Source organism: Colias croceus, chromosome 11 (assembly GCF_905220415.1).
Source record: "Colias croceus chromosome 11, ilColCroc2.1".
Taxonomy (NCBI): domain Eukaryota; kingdom Metazoa; phylum Arthropoda; class Insecta; order Lepidoptera; family Pieridae; genus Colias; species Colias croceus.
The window spans coordinates 9,684,180-9,710,859 of record NC_059547.1 but is presented as its reverse complement, the minus strand read 5'-3'; the positions used below and the strand labels follow the sequence as shown (position 1 = coordinate 9,710,859).

At 34.0% G+C, this 26,680-nt stretch overlaps 2 protein-coding genes across 2 annotated transcripts in view; one reads left to right on the top strand and one right to left on the bottom strand.

Moving 5' to 3' along the window:
• Window positions 1-6,290: 6,290 nt before the first annotated feature.
• Window positions 6,291-26,680, bottom strand: part of LOC123695762 (galactokinase-like) — a 43,821-nt gene continuing 23,431 nt past the window's right edge. Inside the window, exons 7-9 of the mRNA XM_045641683.1 lie at window positions 14,853-14,968; window positions 12,238-12,396; window positions 6,291-6,432 (exon numbers count right to left, since the gene is read on the bottom strand). Of these exons, the coding sequence (XP_045497639.1) occupies window positions 6,319-6,432; window positions 12,238-12,396; window positions 14,853-14,968 (389 nt within the window). The 3' untranslated portion in view covers window positions 6,291-6,318. The remainder of the gene's footprint in view (window positions 6,433-12,237; window positions 12,397-14,852; window positions 14,969-26,680) is intronic.
• LOC123695763 lies at window positions 19,765-26,003 on the top strand. Its single transcript, XM_045641684.1, has 2 exons — window positions 19,765-20,677; window positions 25,430-26,003. The coding sequence occupies exons 1-2, from the start codon at window positions 20,163-20,165 to the stop codon at window positions 25,836-25,838; spliced, it is 924 nt and encodes a 307-aa protein (XP_045497640.1). The 5' UTR covers window positions 19,765-20,162; the 3' UTR covers window positions 25,839-26,003.

The following is a 26,680-nucleotide window of genomic DNA, read 5'->3' as shown; positions in this document are numbered from 1 at the left end:
GCTACAAATTGAATTAAGGGAAATGCTATCTGCGTAATTTAGCCAAAATTATTGTTGTAAAGAAAAAACCGTCGCTCTGCTACATAAATCGCTCTCTAAATTATATTTTTAACCTAAAGAATGTACCAATTACGTTACTAGAGAGTAATTTTTTACATATACTCTCTATAAAAAGTTAACTAATGTTCGGACAACTTTTGTAGCCTTATTATTATAGGTAGAGATTGCTATGGTCGGTTATCAGTGGTTGGTATATAGAGCCTGATACATTGCATTTAAACCGATTCATGAATCATTTTTTTTACTTTTGTCTCCACCAAGGATGGCACAAAAATAATAATTAATCAGGAAAAAAGTAGTCTGTAGTAAAATAAAGCTATAGCCAAATAAATCTTATACAAGTGATAACTGCGTTAAAAACAACCGACTTCAAACTTGCACTTGCAACATTTACAAATACAGACAAAAATGCTCATAAAATAAAAAACTACTGGGCCTATCCGAATAAATTTTTTATGGGACCAATTCGACACCATCCCGCATGCAACGAAAAAAGAATCACGTAAATCGGTTCAGAAACCTCGGAGTGATCAGTGTACATACATAAAAAAAAAACATACCGGCCGAATTGATAACCTCCTCCTTTTTTTTGAAGTCGGTTAAAAAGCGCAAAACTCGTTTTTTATAATATTTCTTGAAGTACGAGGATGATTTATTTATTTATTTATTTATTCATACTTTATTGCTCTGACTTAACTTAACTAGGAACTTAATCTAATTATAAATTTAAACAAATGGCGGTCTTATCGCTAAATAGCGATTTCTTCCAGACAACCAGACGTACGGAAGGAAGTTAGTTTGAGGAGAGGAATAGGGCAGAGCATAAATATAATAAGTAAGAATATAATTATTAATATATAACTATGAGATTATCGAGAAATACAATATTTTATATTCACAATAGTAGGTATAGGAAGGAATAAATAAAGGCCATAAAATATGTTAATAAATATATAAAGCGATAAAGATATATAATACAAAATAGATTACCTAATAAGAACGACAAGAAGAATGATAATAATCGCGTACCATTATTTTAAAGGAGAATGACCACGGGTGGTATCGGTAAAATTTGAGTTGTGCCACGTATTCGTGATATTGTTAATTCCTATTTGTATTTATAATGATCATATGTATCACTATTAAGTCTTAATTATACCGGATAAATTGAAATAATATTAAAAGTTTGTGTTTTGAAACATGTATGACCACGTATGGAATCGGTAAAATACTAATTGTGTCACGTGTTCGTGATATTGTTAATTCCTATTTGTATTTTTAATGATCATATTTATCACTATTAAGTCGTAATTATATCAAATAAATAGAAATAAAAGTAGGTAAAAGTTTTTGTTTTGACACATATATCTATCTCTCTTACAAGCGTCCTGCGTCTTATGTCATAGTTTCTATTTGAAATGAATCTTGAATGAATGTGTTCGACGCAATGTTCGACGTAATTTATTTTGAAATAGGTAATGTTTATTACGATTTACTTTTCACATTTGTCTTGTAAATTAAAATATTACCTATGTAATAAATGTAAAACTTAACGTTCATCGTTAGTTTAAACTAGATAAAGTATTTTTTTGAAGTGTTGAATAAAACTATTGTTTTATTTTTATTGTCGCGAACTGCGGCTTATTTATATAAAAACTTTAATCGTTTCTAAAAGTACTAACATCAAGCTTTAAATTGAACTATATTTCATCTTGACACAATAAGTTTGATTGCGATACCAAGTGCCATAGTCACTTGGGCAATCTCCTTTATATAATGACTGTGCCTTTTTTATTGGTTCTGGTAAAGCGTTCCACAATTTAATAGCCTGAACAGTGAAGGAAGTATCGTAGAAACAAGTAAGGTGTGATGGCATTCGTAAACGATACATTTCAGTGGAGCGAACAGGTTCTCCATTGTTCCCCCTGAAGACAAATTTTTCTTTTAGGTATTTCGGCATCTTTGGGTTGAACATTACCTGATAGAGGAGATGCAGCACATGAGCATTCCGGCGAAATCGGATCGGTAGCCATTTGAGTTTAGACCGGAACTCAGATACATGGTCATATTTCCGCAGACCAAATATGAATCGTATACAGAGATTTTGTAGACGTTCGAGTTTGTTTATTTGGTCTACGGAAAGATTGACATAACTCACATCGGCGTAGTCAAGTATGGGCAAAAGGAGGGATTGGGCTAACAGGATTTTGGTTGGAAGAGGAAGGAAATTTTGTAGACGTCGCAAAGATGCCACAGTTGCATAGGTACATTTTCTTGCTAACCTCCTTGATATGATGTCTCCAAGATAAAGTATTGTCGAAGTGCACACCAAGGTTCTTTACAGTTTCGCTATAAGGGATCAATGTGCCGTCAACAATAATAGGTGGGAGATTAACCCAATTCACCCTTGCAATTAAAGAAGGACTGCCAATAATTATAGCTTGAGTCTTTAAAGGATTTACATGCAAACCATAAGCCAAACTCCATGAAACTATGCTTTGCAAATCCTTATTGGTTAGATTGATAGCCTGCTGCAAATCGTCAAGGGTTGATTGGGTATAGACTTGGAGATCGTCGGCATACATGTGGTAGTCGCATGTTAAATTGTTCGAAATGGAGTTGATGAATATGGAAAACAATAATGGAGATAGGACCCCGCCTTGCGGAACACCAGCACCGACTTCACACCATGATGATACAACCTCATCTATTCGTATACGCTGACGCCGTCCGTGTAAGTAACTGGAGAACCAGTCAATAACCGGAGGTGATAGGTTAAGAGAACGTAATAGACTCAGGAGTACATCGTAGTCTACTGTGTTGAACGCGTTGCTGAAATCTAGTAATGTTAAGACTGTAAGCTTTTTATTATCCATTCCGAAACGAATATCGTCTGTGATCTTGACAAGTGCAGTGGTCGTACTATGACCCGACCGGAAACCAGATTGGAGAGGATTAAGAAGATTGTGCATATTTAGGAATCTGTGGAGTTGGTCATACACTAATCTTTCGAGGATTTTTGATAGGAATGGTAGGATAGATATAGGACGATAATCAGAAAAGGAGGATGGATTAATTTTCTTTGGTAAGGGTATAAGATAGGAATCTTTCCAACACTTGGGAAATGTGCTAGAGGACAGTGAATAGTTAAGGATGTGGGTTACGATGGGAATAATGAGATCTAGGATGGGTAGAATCATTTTACGACCAATGCAGTCACACCCGACAGAATTCGACGAAATGGACAATATAGCACGTCTGACATCACAATCTGTAAAATGCTTGAAAATAAAAGGTGGGAAGGCCGGTGCTGGGATGGATGACACCGATTTTAATGTCCTTTGTTTATTGAAATTACTATAGGTAAAATGGGAGTTCGAAAAATGCTGATTCAGTAGTTCAAGATTTATATTTGAAGAAGAATGATTCTTATGGAGAGAAAACGTAAACATATACCAGGGACGAAGCCGGGGCGGACCGCTAGTATTTAAATAATATTTTGGTTACCATTATTTATTTACCAATAATATAATGAGATCGCTGCTTTAGCGATAAGGCCGCCTTTTTGTACGTGTTTGTTTGTGTGTGTTTTTTCGTATTGTTTCCTTGTTTTGGTGCAAATAAAGTATTTTCATTCATTCATTCATTCATTCATTCAATATACAATTTAAGCTGACTAATTTACCAAAATAGCCCTTTATGATGTGCAAGGTAACGGATAAGGAAAAAACAGTTTTAATGGCTCCATCCTGTAACTTTCTCGACGTTTATAGTTGCGATGCGTGGGCGTCATAAGTGGGATTTTTACGATACGTATAATAAAATTCGATTAAACGAACTATTGGAAGAATTATAAGGAAATTGGATATATTTTAGACTTAAACAACCGTTAATTTCAATAAAATGTAATGGCTATTTTTAGCAGAAGGCACTCAATGGAATTAACTCATAATTACATATAGAAATCGATTTTATGGATACCTAGCAACGATAAATTCAAATTCGTTTTATAAGCTCAAGAGAATCCTACTCTATGTTAAAGCTTAGGTTTAATGGAAATAAAACTTTTGACAAACAAGATTAATAACATTTGTTTTATAAAAATTTAGCGGTCCGCCCCGGCTTCGCCCGTGGTACATATTTACGTTTTCTCTACATAAGAACCATCCTCGTACTTCAAGGAATATAATAAAAAAAGAATTATCGAAATCGGTTCAGCCGTTCTCGAGTTATGCGCTTACCAACACATTTTGCGATTCATTTTTATATTATAAGATATCTAGAAATAGCACGTTATTTAGCATGGCGTGACATTACCTACAGCTTCAAGCTACAAGCCTTCTTGTAGTTAATTTATAAATTTCTGACTTATTAGAAATAAGGTATTCTAGAATAATAGAAATGAACGTACAGACATCAATTCATCCAAAACCCTCAATACAACTTTGTCGTAGTCAGATAGCAACTAAATACAATTATCTTACTAAAAATATAACGTAATCTTAAACATGCTATCTATACTCTTATATAAGTTTCACCACGTGTAACTATTTATTTAACAGAGAAAAAATGTTATTTTTAACCTTAATAAGTAATGACTGTTCATTCATAGCAGCTATGAACACGACAGGCCATTTATAGTCTAGTAACAACGTGCTTTATTTTAATAATCCTCTTTTTAAACTCATAAAGGACTACACCCATTACAACGTATCATATACGTATCACATACTATGACCGTAAGAGGAAGGTGTCAGGCAAAAAATTGTACGGAAAGAGACTATGTCTAGATCGTACCGTCACGTATCAGCAGCGTCACGTGGCGTGCACGGAGCTTCAATAATCATACTACATAAATATAATATTATAAACTAGCTTACCGCCTGCGGCTTCGTCCGCTTTGTCTAAAACCTAATAAATTATATACTAAAACCTTCCTCTTGAATCACTCTATCTAATAAAAAACGCATCAAAATCCGTTGCGTTGTTTTAAAGATTTAAACATACAAAGGGACAGAGAAAGCGACGTTGTTTTATACTATGTAGTGATGTGAAAGTTTGCATGTTTGTTTGTGTTACTCCTTCACGCAAAAACTGCGGAACTGATTTTCATGAAATTTGGCACACACATTTCATTTGATCTTGAAAACACATATGATAGGTTTTATCCCGGAAAACCTACGAGAACTATGCAGTATAGGGGTTTATTATCAACTATGCGGAAAGCTAGTTGTCCATACATACGGCTAGTAGTAAAGTAATTGCTTATAGCTCTAGTTGACATAGAAGTTACTTTCTGATCCTTACACGTTCCTATTACGGTCATAATATGATACGTTGTAATGGGTAGAGTCCTTTATACTTTTAATATATCTTTTGGTATATAAAAATCTTTATAAGATGAAGGTCATGTATTTCGTTCCCTTATGAATTCTCTTTGAACTTTTTTCTTGGTTTTTTCCGACGTTTTAATAGTTTTAACCCGGAAATCCCAATCTCGCCTGATAGAAAGCTAAGATGTGGTCTAAAATGGTACGCACTTCCTAAGTAGGTTACCGTTCACTCTATGCTTGAAGACCCCCATATTGTACTCGTCGGGGAACACAGATTCAGGAAGCATGTTCCACTCCCTTGCGGGTCGAATGAAGAATGTGAAAACGAACCCTTAATCATCATCATCATCAGCCCATATTATACGTTCCCACTGCTGGGACACGGGCCTCCTATGAGGGTAACCCTTAATAATAATTATTATTATCAATAAATATTTTATTTATTTATTGAAGTGAAACTTATTTATCGGGGTTGGAAAAAAATTTAGTGTAACATTTTCTCGTTACGCGTGACATCTTTCCGTTACACGCCATCTTTTTCTTATCCCTACCACGCGTGATTCGACGTTTTTCTGTAAAGTTGCATACTATAAGTAGTAAATTATTTTTTGAAAAATAAAGTCATAAAGAAGTTTCACTTCTTACGTGTGTACACTAGTACATGCACACTTTTTTTATTTAATTATTTAGTTTTTATACTGTATGTTTATGAATTAAAATTCTCGTGTCACAGTGTTTGTTACTAATCTCCAATACGGAAAAAATACAGTCTTTACTTTGTAAATTTTTAAATCAAGTAAATAAACTAACTTATTCCAGTCATAAGTGAACAATTAGTTCATCAGCTAATATGTGTTTTCTATATAATATATGAGGTGTAAAATAAAACAAATATAGTAACAAAACAACAATTTATTCTATAACATCACACTTGTAAGACCTTCGCACCATCGCTCGGATTGCAAGTAAAGAAAGTTGGCTTCCCTTTGTATTGTGACAATACTTTCTTCTTTATTTCATCAACAGAGTCCTTTCGTGCCTGTAAAAAGATGTAATATGAATACATAACATAAAATATATGAAGATTTCACCTAGAAATAGGGATATGATTTTCGAGTGTATGAATTTTTAGTTTAAATTTAGCGGGAAAAGTGTCTTTAGATCTAAATTTCATAAAGAAGAGAAAAAATGTGTCTATAGATTCTATATTATTTATACTTTGTATTGTTAACTCTGGTTCTATAGATTGTACTAAAAAGTAACGGGCACTCTTTTTGGGCAGCGTTAAACCAGCTAGAAATTAAAGACTTTAACGGATTTTAAACGCGATTTATTCATTATATTATTTTCCCGATGTTTCGAACACTTTACAGCGAGCGTGGTCGGTCGTGGTCGCGGTCGTGGAGCGCGTCTTTTGCGTCTTTTTCTTCGTCTCCACCGGGAATCGAACTCAGGACACTTCGGATCTACGCTCACGCGTCAACCACTGAACCTAGGAGGCAGTCGATTAAAGCAAAACCCTACCCCCTAACTTTTAACATGTAAAATTTTGTTTGAAGGGATTGGAAAAAATCCTAAACGACAAGATAATATTGGCCCTCACGCCTGACTTAACGCAAGGGGAAAGATGATTAATGTATAAAAACAAAAAATGTAACGTTGTCGGTACATATTAATTAATAGGTCAAAGCTCAGACTAATAATAATATACTAGTCAAAGTAAGGAATCGATATGAATAATATTTTGAATTAAAAAGAGTTTAAACAAGTAGATCTAAGTGGGCAAAATTTGATTGTGTAAGTGGGCAAAGTTGTGAATTGAGAAGCGAAAATGGACTTTATTGTTATTGTCTTTTCTCTTTTCTTTTCCATTCTAATTTATTATTATAAAGCTGAAGAGTTTGTTTGTTTGAACGCGCTAATCTTAGGAGCCAATGGTCCGATTTGAAAATTTATTTCAGTGTTCGATAGCCCATTTATTGAGAAAGGCTATATATTATCATCAGCTATATATCATAACACTTAGAACAATAGGAGCAAACCAATCCAGGTAAAACCGCGGAGCACAGCTAGTCTTTTATAGAATTTAATTATTTTTGTTTTTCAATTTTCATGATAAGCAATAATCCACAATAATCATCATTGTCATTGTTTGACTTTTCCTTCGATAAAAATATGCTTTTAACATATTATTCGATGAAAAAACTTAGTAAAGGAGATTATAAATTAAGCACGTATGCTTTTCTACACTAATATTATAAAGAGGAAAACTTTGTTTGTTTGTTTGATTGTAATGAATAGGCTCATAAACTACTGGGCCGATTTTAAAAATTCTTTCACCATTTGAAAGCTACATTATCCACGAGTAACAGAGGCTAGGTTTAACCCGGAAATCCCACGGGAACGGGAACTATGCGGATTTTTCTTTGAAAACGCGGGCGAAGCCGCAGGCGGAAAGCTAGTTTATATAGATATTCCAAAATCTATTATCGTGATCATATTTTTTCTGCTTTATTATAGAAATCGATAAGTTAGATAATACAGATGTTTTCCTATTTTAAGCTTTTCTTACAAATTTTGAACTAAGTATTTAGAACAGCTTACGATAAAACACTGAAGCTACGAAGTTTGTAGAGATTTCGTTGCATTACGTAGCAGCGCTACGCTATTATTACATAATATTGCAACTAGCGTTTTGTTGGTTTGTACGTATTGAAAAAAAATATTTTAATGTATTGTACTTAAGCCTCTTTAAAAGTAAACTTAAACAATTTTAATTTACTTCCTGAATTGTTATTTCTCCACTCCATATTAAGAAAATTTTAAATTTCTATGTTTTGAATAATAAATCAAAATCCCAATCCTCCTATATTATAAATGCGAAAGGAACTCTGTCTGTCTCTCTGTTACGCTTTCCCGCTTAAACCACTCAACCGATTTTGATAAAATTTGGCACAGAGAATTTTTAGACCCTGAGAAAGAACATAGGCTACCTTTCATTACGAAATATGTACCACGGGCGAAGCCGGGGCGGACCACTAGTAAGTAATAAAAAACAACCTTAAGTACGCTCGGATAACCTAACAAGCGAACTGCATTTTATTTTTAGTAACATTTCCTTTTAAATCTAAAAATAGAAAACGCAATAAAATGATGTTATCCTAAGAGATCCCGGAAAGAATATAAAGGCAAAGTTATCGACCCTTAATACGTGATGAACATTTCAAAAAGACACATCGAACATGTCAAAAGCTATGAAGAGAATTTTTATTATATAAATTTTATTATATAAATAAATAAATATTCAGGACTATTTTCTCACACGGCACGATCTGATCCCATACTAAGCTTTCGCTTGTGTTATGGAAATCAGATGGCTGATAAACATACATATATAATTTTAAATAAATACTTATATAGATATTTAACACCCAGACACAGAGCAAAGATTCTATGTTGATCACACAAATATTTGCCACGGGTGGGAATCGAAACCCACGACCTCTGGCTTGGATGGCAGGGCCACTACCAACCAAGCCAACCGGTCAGTCAAATTCAGACAAACTTAATATTATCTAGAATTGTAAAGATCCCAAATACTTTTGGAAGTTACACACGATTTTAACGGTCATAAATACATGAATTACCTTTTAAACACGGTTTTTAAAGCTTCACTTATTTGTACGTAACCATCTCGTTTTGACTTGATTTTGACCCACTTTTAACGGACTATTTAGATTTTAGATCACAAGAAATGAAGTATATTTTTGAGTTTTTAAAACTGTATTAATTATCATATTTATTTCGATTGTAAATTTTAAGTTTCATTCTTTTTTATAGCATTTGAAACAAAGCTGAGATCATTAGAAGAAGAAGAATATACAAGAACGTAGTATAAAGTAACATATGAAAATAACTTTTAATATTATTCATATTTTTCATAGTTAGTCAAGTGGTATTTGTTATACCCATAGACGCGTTGGTGGATACTTATTTGCTTGTATCTACTGACAGGAAATTAATTGCTTCAAATATGCAAAGTTATTTTTAATAATAATTTAACATATTTATTTTTAACCGACTTCAAAAAAAAGGAGGAGGTTATCAATTCGGCCGGTATGTTTTTTTTATGTATGTACACCGATTACTCCGAGGTTTCTGAACCGATTTACATGATTCTTTTTTTGTTCGATGCGGGATGGTGTCGAATTGGTCCCATAAAAATTTTATTCGGATAGGCCCAGTAGTTTTTATTTTATGAGCATTTTTGTCGGTAGGTATTTGCAAATTTTGCGAGTGCAAGTTTGAAGTCGGTTGTTTTTAACGCAGTTATTAAAACTTCTCGTTTGCGCGTAACTGTTACTATTAAAATTACAATCACAACTTTATGAGTCTCCTTTCGCATGTAATTCACATTAACAGCTCTAAGCACTGCTTTTGAAAGAAATTATTTTACTTAACAAATATACATATATAATACTAGCGGTCCGCCCCGGCTTCGCCCGTGGTACATGTTTACGTTTTCTCTACATAAGATCCATCCTCGTACTTCAAGGAATATAATAAAAAAAGAATTATCGAAATCGGTTCAGCCGTTCTCGAGTTATGCGCTTACCAACACATTTTGCGATTCATTTTTATATAATATAAAGATTATAAAACAAAGTCGCTTCCCAGCGTCTCCCTGTCTGCTTAGATTTTAAAACAACGCATCGTTTTTATACAATTAATTGATAGTGGTTCAAAAGCAACTTGTAAGTATAATTATAATTTGTTAACTTTTAAACAACGCAGGAGAAGCCGCGGGCAAAACGTAGTTGTCGATTTCAATATAGTTTTACGGGTTATATATAGAATCCGATCCAATATTTAAATACATACGTAATCCCGTCTGTCTGTATGTCAGCTTTTCAGCGGATTATAGGTGAATCAATTTAGATATTTTTATGCGTATTCTAATATAGTGATACTAGTATTTGTATACGTAGTATATTATTATTAGTCTGTGCTAGTATGTAAGCTTTATCGTAAAAAAGGATTTACTGATAGTGGAAATTTAACAATCTATGTATGTACTATGTATATGTTGCAAATTGCAATACTCATCGTGATGAAATATACATTCCATAAATCCAATGTTGTACTAAACGAACGATATATTATGTGATACGTTGAGGAATCTCTCTAAATAGGTAACATATGAATTTAGTTTTATTATAAAATATAAATATTTACCTATAGAGATTCCATAGGAGGTAAATTAAATTAATTTAAGAAAGCCAGTTCTAAGAAATTGTTAATAATCGATACACGTGTTATGCCAAGAGGTACGGATTACCTACACTCAGTGACGAACAAGTAATAAACTTTACGCCATGCCACAAAAAAAACTAAATTATATACAATATAAATTTATTTATCATAGTTATTATTGCACTACCCATTTATGTAATTACTAGTAGTCCGCCCCGGCTTCGCCCGTGGTACATATTTCGCAATAAAAGGTAGCCTATGTCCTTTCTCGGGTATTAAAATATCTCCATACCAAATTTCATGCAAATTTGTTCAGTAGTTTAGGCGTGATTGAGTAACAGACAGACAGACAGAGTTACTTTCGCATAAATTATAATATTAGTAAGGATTAAGTTAAAATCTATATCATTCATGCATGAATGTTAATGTTAAATATCAATGAACTACTTTAATTAAAACTTATATTTCATTGAACTGTTTAAATCAATTAAATTACAAGTTACTGCCACTTTCTTAATTAACTCATAGATGTACTAGATGTAGGTACTATAAAGCAATTTATATGAAGCTAAAATATTTATTCTTTACGTGTCTACTTTTAATACGATATCTCACGAAAAGTTGAAGCAAGCGGAACATTAAAATAGCCTTCTCGGTGCTGCATTTTCGTGGTTTAATAACACATACAAATTATATCATAAACTATTAAAAATTCAGTCATAATTCATATCTTTGAGGACGGTAGGTTGAGATTATATTATCAAAAATTTAAATAAAATGTCCTTACCAACGCGATAATACAGCCCCCAAAACCGCCCCGGTCATCCTAGTCATACACCCCGGGACAGGACCTCACTATTTGGACAAGTTCGTCCAATTCCCTTATACTGTGACCACAAATTAGGTAAAATTTCCTTACCAATGCGATCATACAGCCCCCAAAACCGCCCCCGGTCATCCTAGCCCCATACACCCCGGGACAGGACCTCACTATTTGGACAAGTTCGTCCAATTCCCTTATACTGTGACCACAAATTAGGTAAAATTTCCTTACCAATGCGATCATACAGCCCCCAAAACCGCCCCGGTCATCCTAGTCATACACCCCGGGACAGGACCTCACTATTTGGACAAGTTCGTCCAATTCCCTTATACTGTGACCACAAATTAGGTAAAATTTCCTTACCAATGCGATCATACAGCCCCCAAAACCGCCCCCGGTCATCCTAGCCCCATACACCCCGGGACAAGACCTCACTATTTGGACCAGTTCGTCCAATTCATTAATACTGTGACCACAAATTAAATAAAATTTCCTTACCAATGCGATCATACAGCCCCCAAAACCGCCCCCGGTCATCCTAGCCCCATAAACCCCGGGACAAGACCTCACTATTTGGACCAGTTCGTCCAACTCATTAATACTGTGACCACAAATTAAGTAAAATTTCCTTACCAATGCGATCATAAAGCCGCCAAAACCGCCTCCAGTCATCCTAGCCCCATACACCCCGGGACAAGACCTCACTATTTGGATCAGTTCGTCCAATTCACTAATACTGTTATCACAATTTAAATAAAATTTCCTTACCAATGCGATCATACAGCCCCCAAAACCGCCCCCGGTCATCCTAGCCCCATACACCCCGGGACAAGACCTCACTATTTGGACCAGTTCGTCCAGTTCGGGACAGGACACTTCCATGAGCTTGCTGAGGGAATCGTGCGACTCGTAGAATAATTGTCCAACCTAGAAACACGTTTTTTAACACATGTAGGTAATAACTTTTTTAGCTTCACCTGTATGTTTGTATGTAACCAATAAACGGACAGATTTAATTCAAATTTTGTACACTTTGAGATAGATTTCATGAGTTTAATGATGTTTTTTTTTTAGTTTTTGTATGCATAAAAAATTATTTTGATATTTATTTATTTTTTGTTCATTTTAGATTTATCTAATAAAATAAAGCATAAAGAATAATATATGAATTGCAATTTATTCCTAAAACATTAATAAATCGACATTTCATTTACATCCATGTCTAGTTTTGTTTGTTTCTTTATATTTTGTATTGATGCTCACAATACAGGCCACGAGTCTAGTGTGGGCATCTTAGTTCAAATGATGTATAGAGTATACTACATATTTACTGTTTAAACAGCCTTATTGTAATAAGTTCAACGAGATTGTATGCTTGATTTTTGAATAAATATTTTTTACTTTACTTACTTTTTTACAAATAATAAAGAGCGTGTGTGCCGAGCACACATGTCAGAAGTGAAACTTCTTCAGCAAGATTCAAAGATATCAAAATCGTCGCCATACTACATGACGTGACGGTATGGCCATGACAAGACTTTGAAATTTTACTCTCAACGCGCCTAAAGAAGTTTCACTTCAAAAATACAACATAATAAAAAATGTAGAAAAAGATACGTAAGTAATACGTAAGTATACAGGGTGTAATCGTTAAGTGTGCACAAGCGATTATTCCGTAACTATTGCAGATACCAAAAAACTTTAAACTGATATCGAAAGTACTTAACCTAATGAGTAAAATGGCCATAATAAATTTTTAAAAATAAAACGAGAAATATCCAAAAATGTTACATTAAACGCTCCCATACATTTTATTTTCCATACATTTTGTATTCATAGCAGATTTTCGAAGTGATGTCCTCATTGTGCAATACAATGAGGAGCTCTAATTACAGTTTCTAAATGAACTTCCCTTCAAATTTGCGAAGTAATTTAAAGCAGAAAACCAAAAAAAGAAAGAAAAAGCTAAAATCTTTCATAATAAATGTACTAGGTTGATCCAAAAGTAATGATACTTGGGTATTTCCTGTACACATAAAAATATAAAATTAATGTTTTTTGCTTGCTCATGTATTCACTAAGTAATCACAAAAAAATCATATCAACAGACCACGTTTCCAATTATTTACATTAATTTGAATGTGAACCGTGCGTGCCAGAATGTTTCCCGACGGAAAGAAGAAACAACGATTCGACATGTAGAAGGTAGTTAAATTTCTAAATTTTTAATGATATCAGGATAATTTTTTGTCACGTTTTGTGATCATGGACGTTACCCGAGTTCACCTTGTTTATGCTGAAACCAAAAAAACAATCAATGTCCTGGATGCGAGCTTCCAAAGTGACGATGAAGAAAGTGAAAATCAGTAGGTTAGATTAAAGCGGTAGTTTTTTGGGACGCTGAAGGAATAATTATGGTGGAATATTTTAAAAAGGTAGCCACTTTATTGGGCTCTTACTAAACAGACAAAATTAAAAGATTGCGGTAGGTTAGCAAGGAAAAGAGACATGGCAAACTGCGGACCTGAACGCTGTTTCACCAAGACAACGCACCAGATCACAAAGCGTCAGTTGCGATGGCTGCCATTCAAAAATCGGCATTCCAAATGCTTGAACACCTACCCTATTTTTTAGATCTTGCTCCTATTTACTTTTATCTCTATCCTCGGCACAAGAAACACTTTCTTAGCAATAAATTATTTTAAGACGACAGCGAAGTGATGGCCGCGTGGAGGGGTTTTTGTGGATGAAGTCAAAGTTTTTTTTTTAAGTTTAGGAAAAAAAATATTGAAGTATATTTTCTAGTTAGAAGACTATCTAGAGAATTACATAATTATTATAACTGTAATGACCTTGTTTAATATTGATTATCATTACTTTTGGATCAACCCATGTACATGGGATATTCGTATCTCATACTAAATGTATGGGAGGGTTTCAAGTTAATTTTTTAGATATTTCTCGTTTTATTTTTAAAAAATTATTATGGCCATTTTACTCATTAGGTTAAATACTTTCGATATCAGTTTAAAGTTTTTTGATATCTGTAATAGTTACGGAATAATCGCCTGTGCACACTTAACGATTACACCCTGTATAGGTACGTAATAAAAATGCATAAGTAAAAACACAATCTTACTATTTAAATATTACTATGCAACATTCTGACACACAAACACACGCACACACACACACAATAAAAAATACAATAACATACAAAATCCAATAAAAGACCAGAACAATCTTAAAACACTTCCTGCTTCCATGACCTAATTCCTACTTAGTTCTTGATTTTTCCAGGAATTTTGCAAATACACAATCTAGAAACATAGTAAAGCTCATCACACTTTGTCTTAATCGTTTTTATTGTTAAAGTTAAATACCTCGTTGAAATCCTTTAGCGGCAGCAAAGTTGCGGCCTTTTCCGTCCTGGCGATTTCATTTATAACGTGTTTTGCTCTTTTTACCACATCCGGATCGGTATTTAACCATTTTAGTTCTGTGAAAAATAAAAATTTTAAAACGTGTGTTGCTTTTTGAAGGTATAATTATTTGGATATGTTGGATTATTTCTCTGAGGATGAAGATAGGTATAGTTATTTAGATGTTTGATTGTTTCTTTTAAGGATTATAATATGTTAAGACGGTCCACAGATATGTGTTAAAACAAAGAGTTAAAAAACCCTTGTCTCAATGTAGTTAGTGAAATTGGGTGTGTTTTTTTTTTCATTCAATTATACATTTAGTTATTTATTCAAAATAATATATACCTAAGTAATATAACCATAAAGTATGATCTTATATTATATTGAATAACCAGTTCGTAGATTAATTATCAACATATTATGTGGTTCAAGGTGTTTTGGTAACTTTCAAAGAAACCTTAAACAAATATAGAATTTGCTTCACCAAGTATAAAATATTGGAGATATTTTATACTTGGTGAAGCAAATATATCAAAGGTCATAAAGCGGTGTTCAATAGTCAGCGAAACTAAAATTAAATCAAATTATTTCTTTGTTTTGCACGACGATGCGAAGCATCAGAGAGTGCTTTACGATCGAAAAATTTTTTTCGCCTCATTTTTGCAGCTATTCTTATTATTATAGCCTTGTTAGTTCACGGAATCAAGATATTTTGCATACTATTGTCGAGATAATTTAATGGAGATTAATCCCATACTTTTTAAAAATTGATTTACTTCAATAGAATTGGAAAAAAACACCGAAATAGGTCAAAAAATTTTCCTGTCCGTCATGTGTGAAACCTGAAAACACTATAACTTGTGAAAAAATCCATCATTTGAGTTAAATTTTTTTTTTAAATATTCTAATCGACGATTGTAGGTCACTGAATGCGAATGATTAATTAATTCAGTGTGGTTTAATTGCAATTAATAAAAAACGAAAACTACAAGACTGTATATCTATATATATATTATATATATTTTTTTTTTCTTAAATTAGCATTATGAGTCGTGCACTTTTGGATTTTCCAAATAATTACTTATTTATTATAGTTCCTTGACTAAGGTATAATCTTAGAGAGTAATAATACAGAAGACTAAGATTGGATCCGTGGAGACTCATTAAAATTCTTAATATAGGAAAATTGGCTTGTAAAGAAAATTAAAAATTGATTGATCATGATCAGAGAATAAAATCTCTCCCATACCATAGTGAGACCATACTAAATTTTACAGATAATTAAAAAAAGAATACAAAATTATCAAAATCATGCCGAAAAAAATGCATTGCATTTTAATTTTGCAAATTATTGCACATATTATTATGTATAAGATGAAAAACTATCCTGCCACGGGTCTTAAACTATATTTGAACCTATTTTTTTCCTAACCTATTTGTTTCCTCGCTATAAAAAATAAGAGTTTAATTTATTTTTATGTAGTAAAAGTTAAATTCCAGTTTCTATGGCATTTTCGAGATAAAAACTATCCTGCCACGGGTCTTAAACTATATTTGAACCAAATTTCAGCTAAATCAGTTCAGATGTTTAGGCGTGAATAAGATACAGACAGAAAGAGTTACTATCGCAATTATTATATTATTACGTAGGAATAGTATTTAGTATGGCAATGAACTGAATGAGTATAGACATAAGTACATCTAATCTAATATCTAACATATATTATAAAGGCGAAAGTTTGTATGGATGTATGGATGTATGGATGTATGGATGTATGGATGTTTGTTACTCTTTCACGTAAAAACTACTGAACCGATTACAATGAAATTTAGCACACATATGGAGGGTAACTTGGATTAACACATAGGATAGTTTTTATCCCGGAAATCCCACGGGAACGGGAACTATGCGGGTTTTCCTTTGCAAACGCGGGCGAAGCCGCGGGCAGAAATCTAGTAGAATATACACTAAATAAGTATCTATTGTCAATGTAAACAACAATTTGTAAACATATTGTTGATAAGGATATTAAATTCTACAAATATTTAATATAACAAACATGTAATTCATTTTAAGTGTATGAAAGTTATATTCATTGCTTTCCAACTTTTTTAATCAACGAAGTAAGGAAAATTTTATTCAAGTATCTCTGTTGCGAAGTGGTAACAGCAAAAGCAAATAGGTAATTAATTTTCACTTACACAGTGAAAAACTTACCAAACAAAAATTTTTTTTTTAAAGTAGCATGACTATTAACTTGTTGGTTTTTTTTGTTTGACTATCGGTCAAAAAAAATGTGTGCGTGTATTTTTTTTGTAAGGTGTTTCTCAATGTTAGCCAGAAGGGCTTCTACATTTTAACGCGGACGCGGGGGTGAACTGAAGGTTCACCCCCGCGTAATGCAACTTTACAGAAATACGTCGAATCACGCGTGGTAGGGATAAGAAAAAGATGGCGCGTAATGGAAAATCGCCACGCGTAACGAAAAAATGTTACACTTAATTTTTTCCAACCCCGATAAAGAAGTTTCACTTCAATAATATTGTTTTTACAATTTTAAGATACCTATCTATAAGCCTATCTGAAGTTCTGCCCATTTTCGTTCAATAGAAAATTCCAAATAACTTGAATGAAACTTAAACATTACCAATGTTTAAGTTTCAATCAAGTTATTTGGTAATTAATTTTTAAATGACTCCTGTTATTTCTATTCAAGTTCGGTCAATATATTTGTAATGTACCTACCTATTGTTGTGAAGAGACAAATAAAGTTATATTTTATTGTTATTTAGCGTAATATACCAATGTCTTAGTTCTACAAAAAACTTCCGTTTATGTAGAGTGAACCATTGTAAAATATACTCACAACTAAAACAACTTTTTAATACAAGCAGTTCTTGGAATAGGCTATTTGACAAGGTTTTGATAACTGTCTCAAATTATTAAGATACGTTTATAGAGCACACAAAACACAATATGTTTCTTAATTTTTAGTAGTTATTCATTGAGAAAATGGAAAATAAAAACATGATATTCAAATATGCCGCCAAAACAAAATTTTGAAGAATATGGCGGCTCGCGACCATGGTGACGTCACAACGGCGTAAACATCAACTTGCTCCTAGTACTTATTGTTCGTATTTGTTTTAATTATAGTATAATTAAGTTAATCTGTTTAAAAACCAGAAAATGAGTTCTTATTGGTGTGTAGTTCCTGGATGCAGAAATACAACTATTAAAACCCCTGACAAACTAGGTATTTATATGTGCTCCAAAAGATATAAAAATGCGTAGAAAGTGGTTGCAGTTAGCTCGCAGAAATCCAAGTGATTATAGATATATATCAATTAAAACAGTTAAATTTTTTTGTGAAGACCACTTCGATGTAAGTATGGTGTTGAATACATAGTAGGCAGTTTATTTTATTTGCAATACATAGTATAAATCGTCTCATTACTCACCTGCTTGAGGTAAGATAATGATAATATATATAAATTAATGATGACGTGTTTGTATTGATATTGAAAATAATCAATACAAACACGTCAATCCTATAAACTGGATGGCTGAAATGAAAAACAAAGGAACCTAAAAAATGTATACTTCATAATTATTGTGCTATTGTGATTCATGTTTGTAGGTACATTTAACTAAAAAGGTAATGAATGACGATTGAAATATTAACTTACGTAGCTGTTTTCACATTTTTCAATTATTGAGGAGCGTAAAAATCTGGGTTGTTTTTAAAGAACATGCCAACCATTATAGCGTCCACTTTAGGTAGATTTCGACTGTCTGCTTTTTCGAAATTAGGTTCCTTGACAAACAAAAATAACACATAAAGAACAAAACTGATTACAGACACCTTGAATCACAAGAAATAATTTATACAAGAAACAAAACCAAAAGCGAAATTCAGCAACTACGTGAATAAACGTTGGGATCATTTGTTATTTACGCCGCTGTGACGTCATGGCAGATGCAGCCAATCATGGATGTTTTCGGTCACGTGGTAATTTTAAAGAATATGATGTTTTTTCTCGACGATTTATAAATAAATAAGTTATTATGTATATCATTTATTAATTTAAATCGCTTCAAAAACCTTATATATATATGGATTACACAAAAAAGTAATTTATTTTTTATACTGTCAAATAGCCTATTCAGTACGTTATTGTCAAGCGTTACTAAGCAACCGAGTTAACAATAGATAGATATAACATGGTATGCACATTGAGATATACATAATATGGAGACGACACCGCTTACATCACATAATATGTTCCGCTCACCATAACCCAAATGGCTTAACTGCACGCCCATTTTTTATTTGTTTTAAAGTGAAACGCATCAAATATGCCTTAGTGTGTTACGATATTGCACAAATAATACGGAAAAGTGCAAAGGAATGACCTTTCATCGGTAAGTACCTAACTAGATAATAATTTTTAAAACTTAGTTAGAGCAAAAAAATGCGCCCGCGTTGACGCGCGCCGCGCACAGATTTTGTTCGTGGTGTCTCCTCCATACGTAGTAATATTATCTCAATGGTTATGCATGACATTTGAATTATTCGTCCGCTATAAAAAACGGTTGACTGATAATTTCTACACTTTGATTTAAATGAAGCTACTATTTTGTAGTATAGATAAATGGTTGAATGAAATAATTGTTTAAATGTACCTAAGTTAGGGTTTTGGTAGAGTATAGACTCTTTCACTTAGTTGAATTTAAATAAAATAACAATACAAACAAGTTTTTTTAGTATAACATATAAGGCAAAAAAATTCAAAAGGCAATTAATTACAATTTTTCTTTTTTACGTGCAATTTATATCCACTTTTTTTTTCCTTCCCTCCTCGGACATCAAGACGAGTGGACGTGTGTTGAAATAATTTTGAATCTTAAATTAAAGCTTACCAAATTTCGAATAAACAACAGTAATAACATTAAAACTTTCTTAATATCAATTGAAAAAATCATAACTTAAACACAAACAGTTAAGTTATAAAGTGTAAACAAATACGAACTCCTCGTTGCGTGGCATACTTGTACTTCAGTGAAGATAAATAGTGAGTAAACATCATCTTTGTATCTTTCTCACACTTCAAGTAGCGACTCGCTGCAAGATAACGCTATAGTGCGCGCTTCAAGAGCAAGAGAGAAGCACAGTAATATCGTCACATTAATCCTTACGTTCTACCCTGCAAAGACCCGCACTTTTTAGTGATACAGTCGATAATTATATTTAACTAGATCGTACCATGTATCGTTCACCGCCGAATTCATCTAAAACGCTATCTGCACCGCAATTAAATTTGTCTTCGGATGGGAATGACGCAGAAGCGAATGTTACATTAAGATGCGAAAAACGGCGTCGACTGTCTGGAGGTGAAATTGATGAATTCGCGATGTTTAAGTCAGAAATGCAGGAGCTACTTCAAAAAATGTTCAACAAAATGTTAACAAATCAGAACCTTCGCCTAGATAAATTAGAAAAAACTATAGCCGAGATGGATAAAAATATAGCTTCAGTGATTAAAACAAATAACGACATCGAGTCATCGATAAATTTCTTGTCGGAAAAAATCGAAAACTTGCACGACCAAATAAAAATAATTAAAAATGAGTCAAAAGAGTTTAATATAAGATTTAGTACCATAGATGCAAGGCTGAACAGTCTTGAAAAAAGCAACAGGATTACTAGCATTGAAATCAGGAAAATTCCAAAAAAAGCGAACGAGAAGAAGAACGAACTATTCTCAATTGCTAAAAGCTTATTGATGATGGGTTTTGGGCAGGAAAAAGCAAAGATTGTTAAATAAACTTAAGATTCTTTATTAGACGATGCGCGTAGTACGAAGGGTAAAGACGGAAGAGAAAAATTATAAGATGACACATAGGTATTTGACATACACATTTGTTTATACAAACTCTTTTCACCAACACTGGCCCTTAAACAAATGTGTAGGTACATAATTATTGTACAACATTAAACAAGTTTAGTTTTTACAATTTAAGAATTTAACAAATTTATTGTAAACCTAAACACGTTACAAACTTATAATGCTTTTCTTTAGTAAGTGGTTTTGTTAAAATATCGGCAGTCATTTCAGAAGTACACAAATAATTCAAATTAACAATATTATCTTTTACAACTTCTCTTATAAAATGATGCCGCACATCTATATGTTTCGTACGAGCATGATACATAGGATTCTTACACAATTTTTGTGCTGATTGGTTATCATTAAAAATCGTAACAGAACAATGCCTACCTAACAATTCATACAACAGAGTTCTTATGAATAACGCTTCTTTACAAGAATCTGATAGAGCCATATATTCTGCTTCTGTGCTAGAAAGAGCGACTGTTCGCTGTTTTCTACTTTCCCACGATACAGAACAGTTCCCAATTTGAAACACAAACCCAGTGTACGACCTACGATCGACCTCACACGAAGCCCAGTCAGCATCAATATACCCATTGATGTCTAGACCACTTCTACTAAAAACAAGTTTGTAGTTTACAGTACCCTTTAAATACCGTAGTACGCGTTTCGCGGCCTTCCAATGACGCTGATCATAACAATCATTATACTGGCTCAGCATGCTTACCGCGTGCGCGATGTCTGGCCTGGAGCTAACTGAAATATAATTTAAACAACCAATTAAATTTCTATATTCCAAATTCTCCTCCTTTTTATCAGCCTTTACAAGTTTCAATCCCGATTCCATTGGAGTTTGAGCTGGCTTACAGTCAGTCATATGAAAACGGTCTAAAACATTCTTTATGTAACTAGACTGATCAAGATAGATATTATCTTGGTTTCTTGTGATGCGCATACCAAGTATATGGCTGGCTGGCCCTAAATCCTTCATTTCGAATTCTTGCATGAGTTTCTTCTTTATTTCAACTTTCATTTGTGAATTTCTGGTTGAAAATAATAATATATCGTCCACATACAACCCAATGATGACTAATTCTTCACCATTTGATTTAAAATACACGCAGGGCTCTGAGGACAGTCTTCTGAAACAAAGTTTTGTAACCAACACATGGTTTATCTTTTCATACCAAGACTTCGAAGCTTGCTTTAGGCCATAAATTGCTTTATGCAATTTATATACTTTATGCTCACAGCCTTTTACTTTATAACCTTCCGGTTGTTCCATGAAAACTTTTTCTTGCAAATCTCCATTTAGAAAAGCAGTTCTTACATCCAAATGATCGATATCCATCTGCTTTTCAGCTGCTAAAGCCAATAATATGCGAATAGTGGAATATCGAACCACTGGAGAAAAAGTTTCCTCGTAATCAATTCCATAGCGCTGTGTAAAAGGGCTGATAGACGTACGAACTTTAAAGTCGCGGTTTTAAAGTTCGCGTACTTACTCGGCTCGCGGCGGTGACAGACGTGCGAGCCAAGGCGGGCTTCGAGTAAAATTTCAAACATGTTGGATCGTCAACGAACTTACTCGACGGTTTTTAAGTACGCGTACTTGGGGTGACACACGAGCGAAAAAGGTCGTCGAGCCACAAGTTCGCGTACTTACTCGTACGTCTGTCACCCCTTTAAAACCTTTAGCTACCAATCTGGCTTTATACTGCTTTAGATTTCCATCAAGATCTTTCTTTTTCTTAAAAACCCACTTGCACTTAATCGGTTTTTGATCTTTAGGTGGATCAGTTAATGTCCAACATTTATTTTTAATAAATGATTGATACTCATCAGCCATTGCTTTCTTCCAGTGAACAGCTTCAGCCCCTCCTAGAGCTTCTTGAACTGTCTCTGGTTCATCTCCAATGCAGGTCAGCATTGCAGTACACGCACTGTCATATTCCGATGTATCCATCGCATCTTCAAGTGTCGATTCACCTGGAATGTAAGTGACATCGGAAGGATCAACAGAACTACTGCTGTCAGAGTCATCTAACTCAAAAATACACTGTCTTCTGGGATTAGTTACAATCTCATTTTCTTCCCCTTTTTCTGGTGATAGTGAATTTTCAGACTGTGCCACTTCAACATGAGAATCATTTGAGTTTAAATTCTCAGTCTGTAAATTATTTATCATCATGAAAAAATCACCATTTTCACATTTTTCAGTGTTTTTTGTATAGAATTTGTTTTCAAAGAAAGCAACATCCCTTGATTTAACAATCTTTGCTTTTTCCTGCCCAAAACCCTTACTATTTTCACAATATCCTACAAAAATGTAAGGTTTACATTTTGAATCTAATTTCTTACGATTCTGTGTCAAGGCATAAACCACACAACCAAATATACGTAAATGGCTAAGATTCACCTTCTCATTAGTCCATTTTTCCTCTGGCGTGCTACCGTAGACTGCTTTTGTAGGGGACCGGTTCTTCAAATAAACAGCGGTATTGACCGCTTCTGCCCAGAACTGCCCATCTAAGCCTGCGTCTCGTAACATGCTACGAGCCTTCTCGACGATTGTCCTGTTGGCCCGCTCAGCAACACCGTTCTGCTGAGGCGAGTGCGGTATGGTAGTCTGGTGAATGATGCCGTTATCCTTCAAATATTCCTGGAATATAGAATTGACATATTCGCCTCCATTATCCGTCCTCAACAATTTTATTTTTCTATTGGTTTGGTTCTCCACCATTGCCTTGAAATGTTTGAAGTTATCGAAAACTTCACTCTTATTTTTCAGAAAATAAATCCATGTTTTCCTACTACAATCATCAATAAACGTGAGGAAGTAACTAGCACCACCGAAAGATTTCACTGGCATAGGCCCGCATAAATCACTGTGTACAACACCTAACAGTTCATTTGACCTACTTTGTGCCTTCTTAGGAAAAGGTAATTTGCTAAGCTTCCCCTTAACACAAGCTTCACATTGACTGAACTGTGATTTATCATAAGTAATACCACTAGCCATACCTTTCATTAACAAATGCATACTCCTCATATTGAGATGTCCTAGTCTCCTGTGCCATGTCTCCTGCGTAACAGAGTTAGCAGCCGCCTGGAAACTCAGCTCAGTTTCTTTCTTACAGCTCTCAGATGCTTTCTTCTGCACTAAATCTTGAGCTTCTGTATTTACCTTGGTAGTCGCAGATTCTACACTATTCCCTGAAAACATAGAACAGCCACCACATCCTACCACACACAGATCACGCTCTCTAACAGATTCTGCAGTTTCTAATTGATAAACACCATTTTTATGTACAGCTGTAGCTGCTAGCTTTTTACCATAGAATATATTACAACATTTTTCATTAAAAATAACTCTAAAACCCTTCCTAGTTAACGCACTGACTGACAACAAGTTTGTAGCTAAATTCGGTACATGATAAACTTCACTGATTGTTTTGATGCCTAATTTCAAATTTACTTTTACATCACCACGACCAGCAGTAAATAGTTTTTCACCATTAGCCACCTTGACTTCAGACACATAACCAGGAACAAAGTTATTTAGTATATTCCTGTCATGACACATATGACTACTCGCACCAGAGTCTATTAACCATATATCATTCTGCACACAAGCTGATAATGCTGTCAATAGTAACTGGTTTGTTGAGCTCTCCGCCTTAACTGGTTTCACAGATTTACAGTTCCTCGAGAAGTGACCAAGCTTCTTGCACTTAAAGCATTTGATTTTCTTACGTGCCGCCACCAACGCTGTTGAACTCGTGTCACCTTTTTCATCACGTCGATGCTTCTCCTGCATGAGCTTCGCTTTGACCACTTCACTCGACAACTTGATATTAGAATTTTCAAGTGCCATTATGAGTGGATCAAAGTCTTGAGACAAGCCACTCAGTAAGAGAACTGCAACGAAATCGTCTTCCAGAGGTGAACCAATATCGTTCAGCTGTTGACTTAGGTCGCTAATCTTCGCAACGTAAGCTTCCATGCTTTCACATTCGCATAATTTTGTTGCAAACAAAAGACGAAGCAAACTCAGTCTCCTTGACAACCCCTTGTCTTCGTACGCCTTTTGCAAATTAATCCATGCATCCCGCGCCGTCTCTGCGTTCCTTACATGCGTAAAAACCGAGGGCTTTACTGACAAACAGATCTTAGCAAGAGCTTTCTGAGATCTCTTCATATGAGCCGCATCTTTGACATCTTCAGTTTTATCTTCCGAAACGACGTCCCATAAGTCCTCGTGAATGAGTAGCATTTTCAGTTGGAACTTCCAATTACTGTAGTTTTCTATGCCGCTCAACTTCTCCATAGGAGTTAAAGTCGAAACCGATGTCGATGTCGCCATTTTTACATGTATGGACGGGCGTTTTAGTTTATTTATAAAATTACTTTTATTCTGCCAAAACTCAAAAATAATTATATACAGAGCAAAGATAACGTCCTGGGCCCATAACCTGATGGGTTTTGGGCAGGAAAAAGCAAAGATTGTTAAATAAACTTAAGATTCTTTATTAGACGATGCGCGTAGTACGAAGGGTAAAGACGGAAGAGAAAAATTATAAGATGACACATAGGTATTTGACATACACATTTGTTTATACAAACTCTTTTCACCAACAATTGAACTCTCTTTGTTTAGAATCATCCAATATTAACATACGAGATGTCTATCGTCTACCAAGCCGAAAGGAAGCACGGGAGTCAACTTTGATTGTGGAGTTCCCAGACACAAATGTTAAAGACATAGTCATAGAAGCAGTTAAAAAATTTAACAGACAGACAGGAGGTCTGAAACTAAACACTAATCACTTCGGCTTTGAGGGACAGCCCATTCCTGTGTATATTTCGGATTTCCTAACTCAATTAGATAAACGTTTGTTCTATCACTCGAGGGAATTCGCTAAATCAGAAGGTTATGCTTTTTGCTGGATGACCAATGGCCGGATTTACTTACGCAAAAAAGAAGGTGCTCCACATATTTATATTAAAAATGAAGAACAACTCAACCAGCTTAAAAACAAAATGTGACTAGTTTTTGTGTACCTTGTTGCTCTATTGTTATCAATTATTATGATTACTTTAAATATAAATAAGCTAAGTTTAACTATATATTTTAAATTCAAATTCCAATACATTAATTATTACTATACTCTTTACAGAAACACATTCATAAACACACTTACAATAAAACTCTGCATCTGTAACAAATACTATGATCTATATTTCAGCTATAATTCATCAAAACACATTTTATTGTGCCTTTGTGTAAAACCCGAGCAAATGTTCTTCAAGTGGTGTATTTACTGTACTGTACGCCAGGCGTATAGTTTTTGTTTGTATACTATCATCTTTAACAATCTCAAGAATAATAATACCGTTTCTAGTATAGATTTTGTCTCGCTTCTTCATATCCGCACTTCATCATCTAAATTAAATACTAATATGCAGTCTTCGCGACTCGTTTATTACCGAAACGCTTCTGACAATATCTTGAATGCATGCTATTCTTTGTGGGAAAATTACTTAGTGACAGTTCTAAATAAAATTAAACATTCAACATCCTAATAAATGATATAGCGTCCGACATTGAAAATAGCACCAAAATAACATGTGTTAATATTGATACTTACTCGGAATGTCGATATGTACTGGGTTTGCATTCGAGACGCGGTTTCTGTATTTTTACTACGAACATAAGAAGCATAAATTGTAATTTTGACAATCTTGTAGCTTGCATTAGTGCAATGGACTTACAATTGGATGTTATAGTGCTTACCGAATGCTGGACAAGCGCAGAGAGCTCTCCACCGTTATTAGCGCATTATAACATGTTTTATTCTAGGAATAGCCTCAACCAAAACGACGGCATT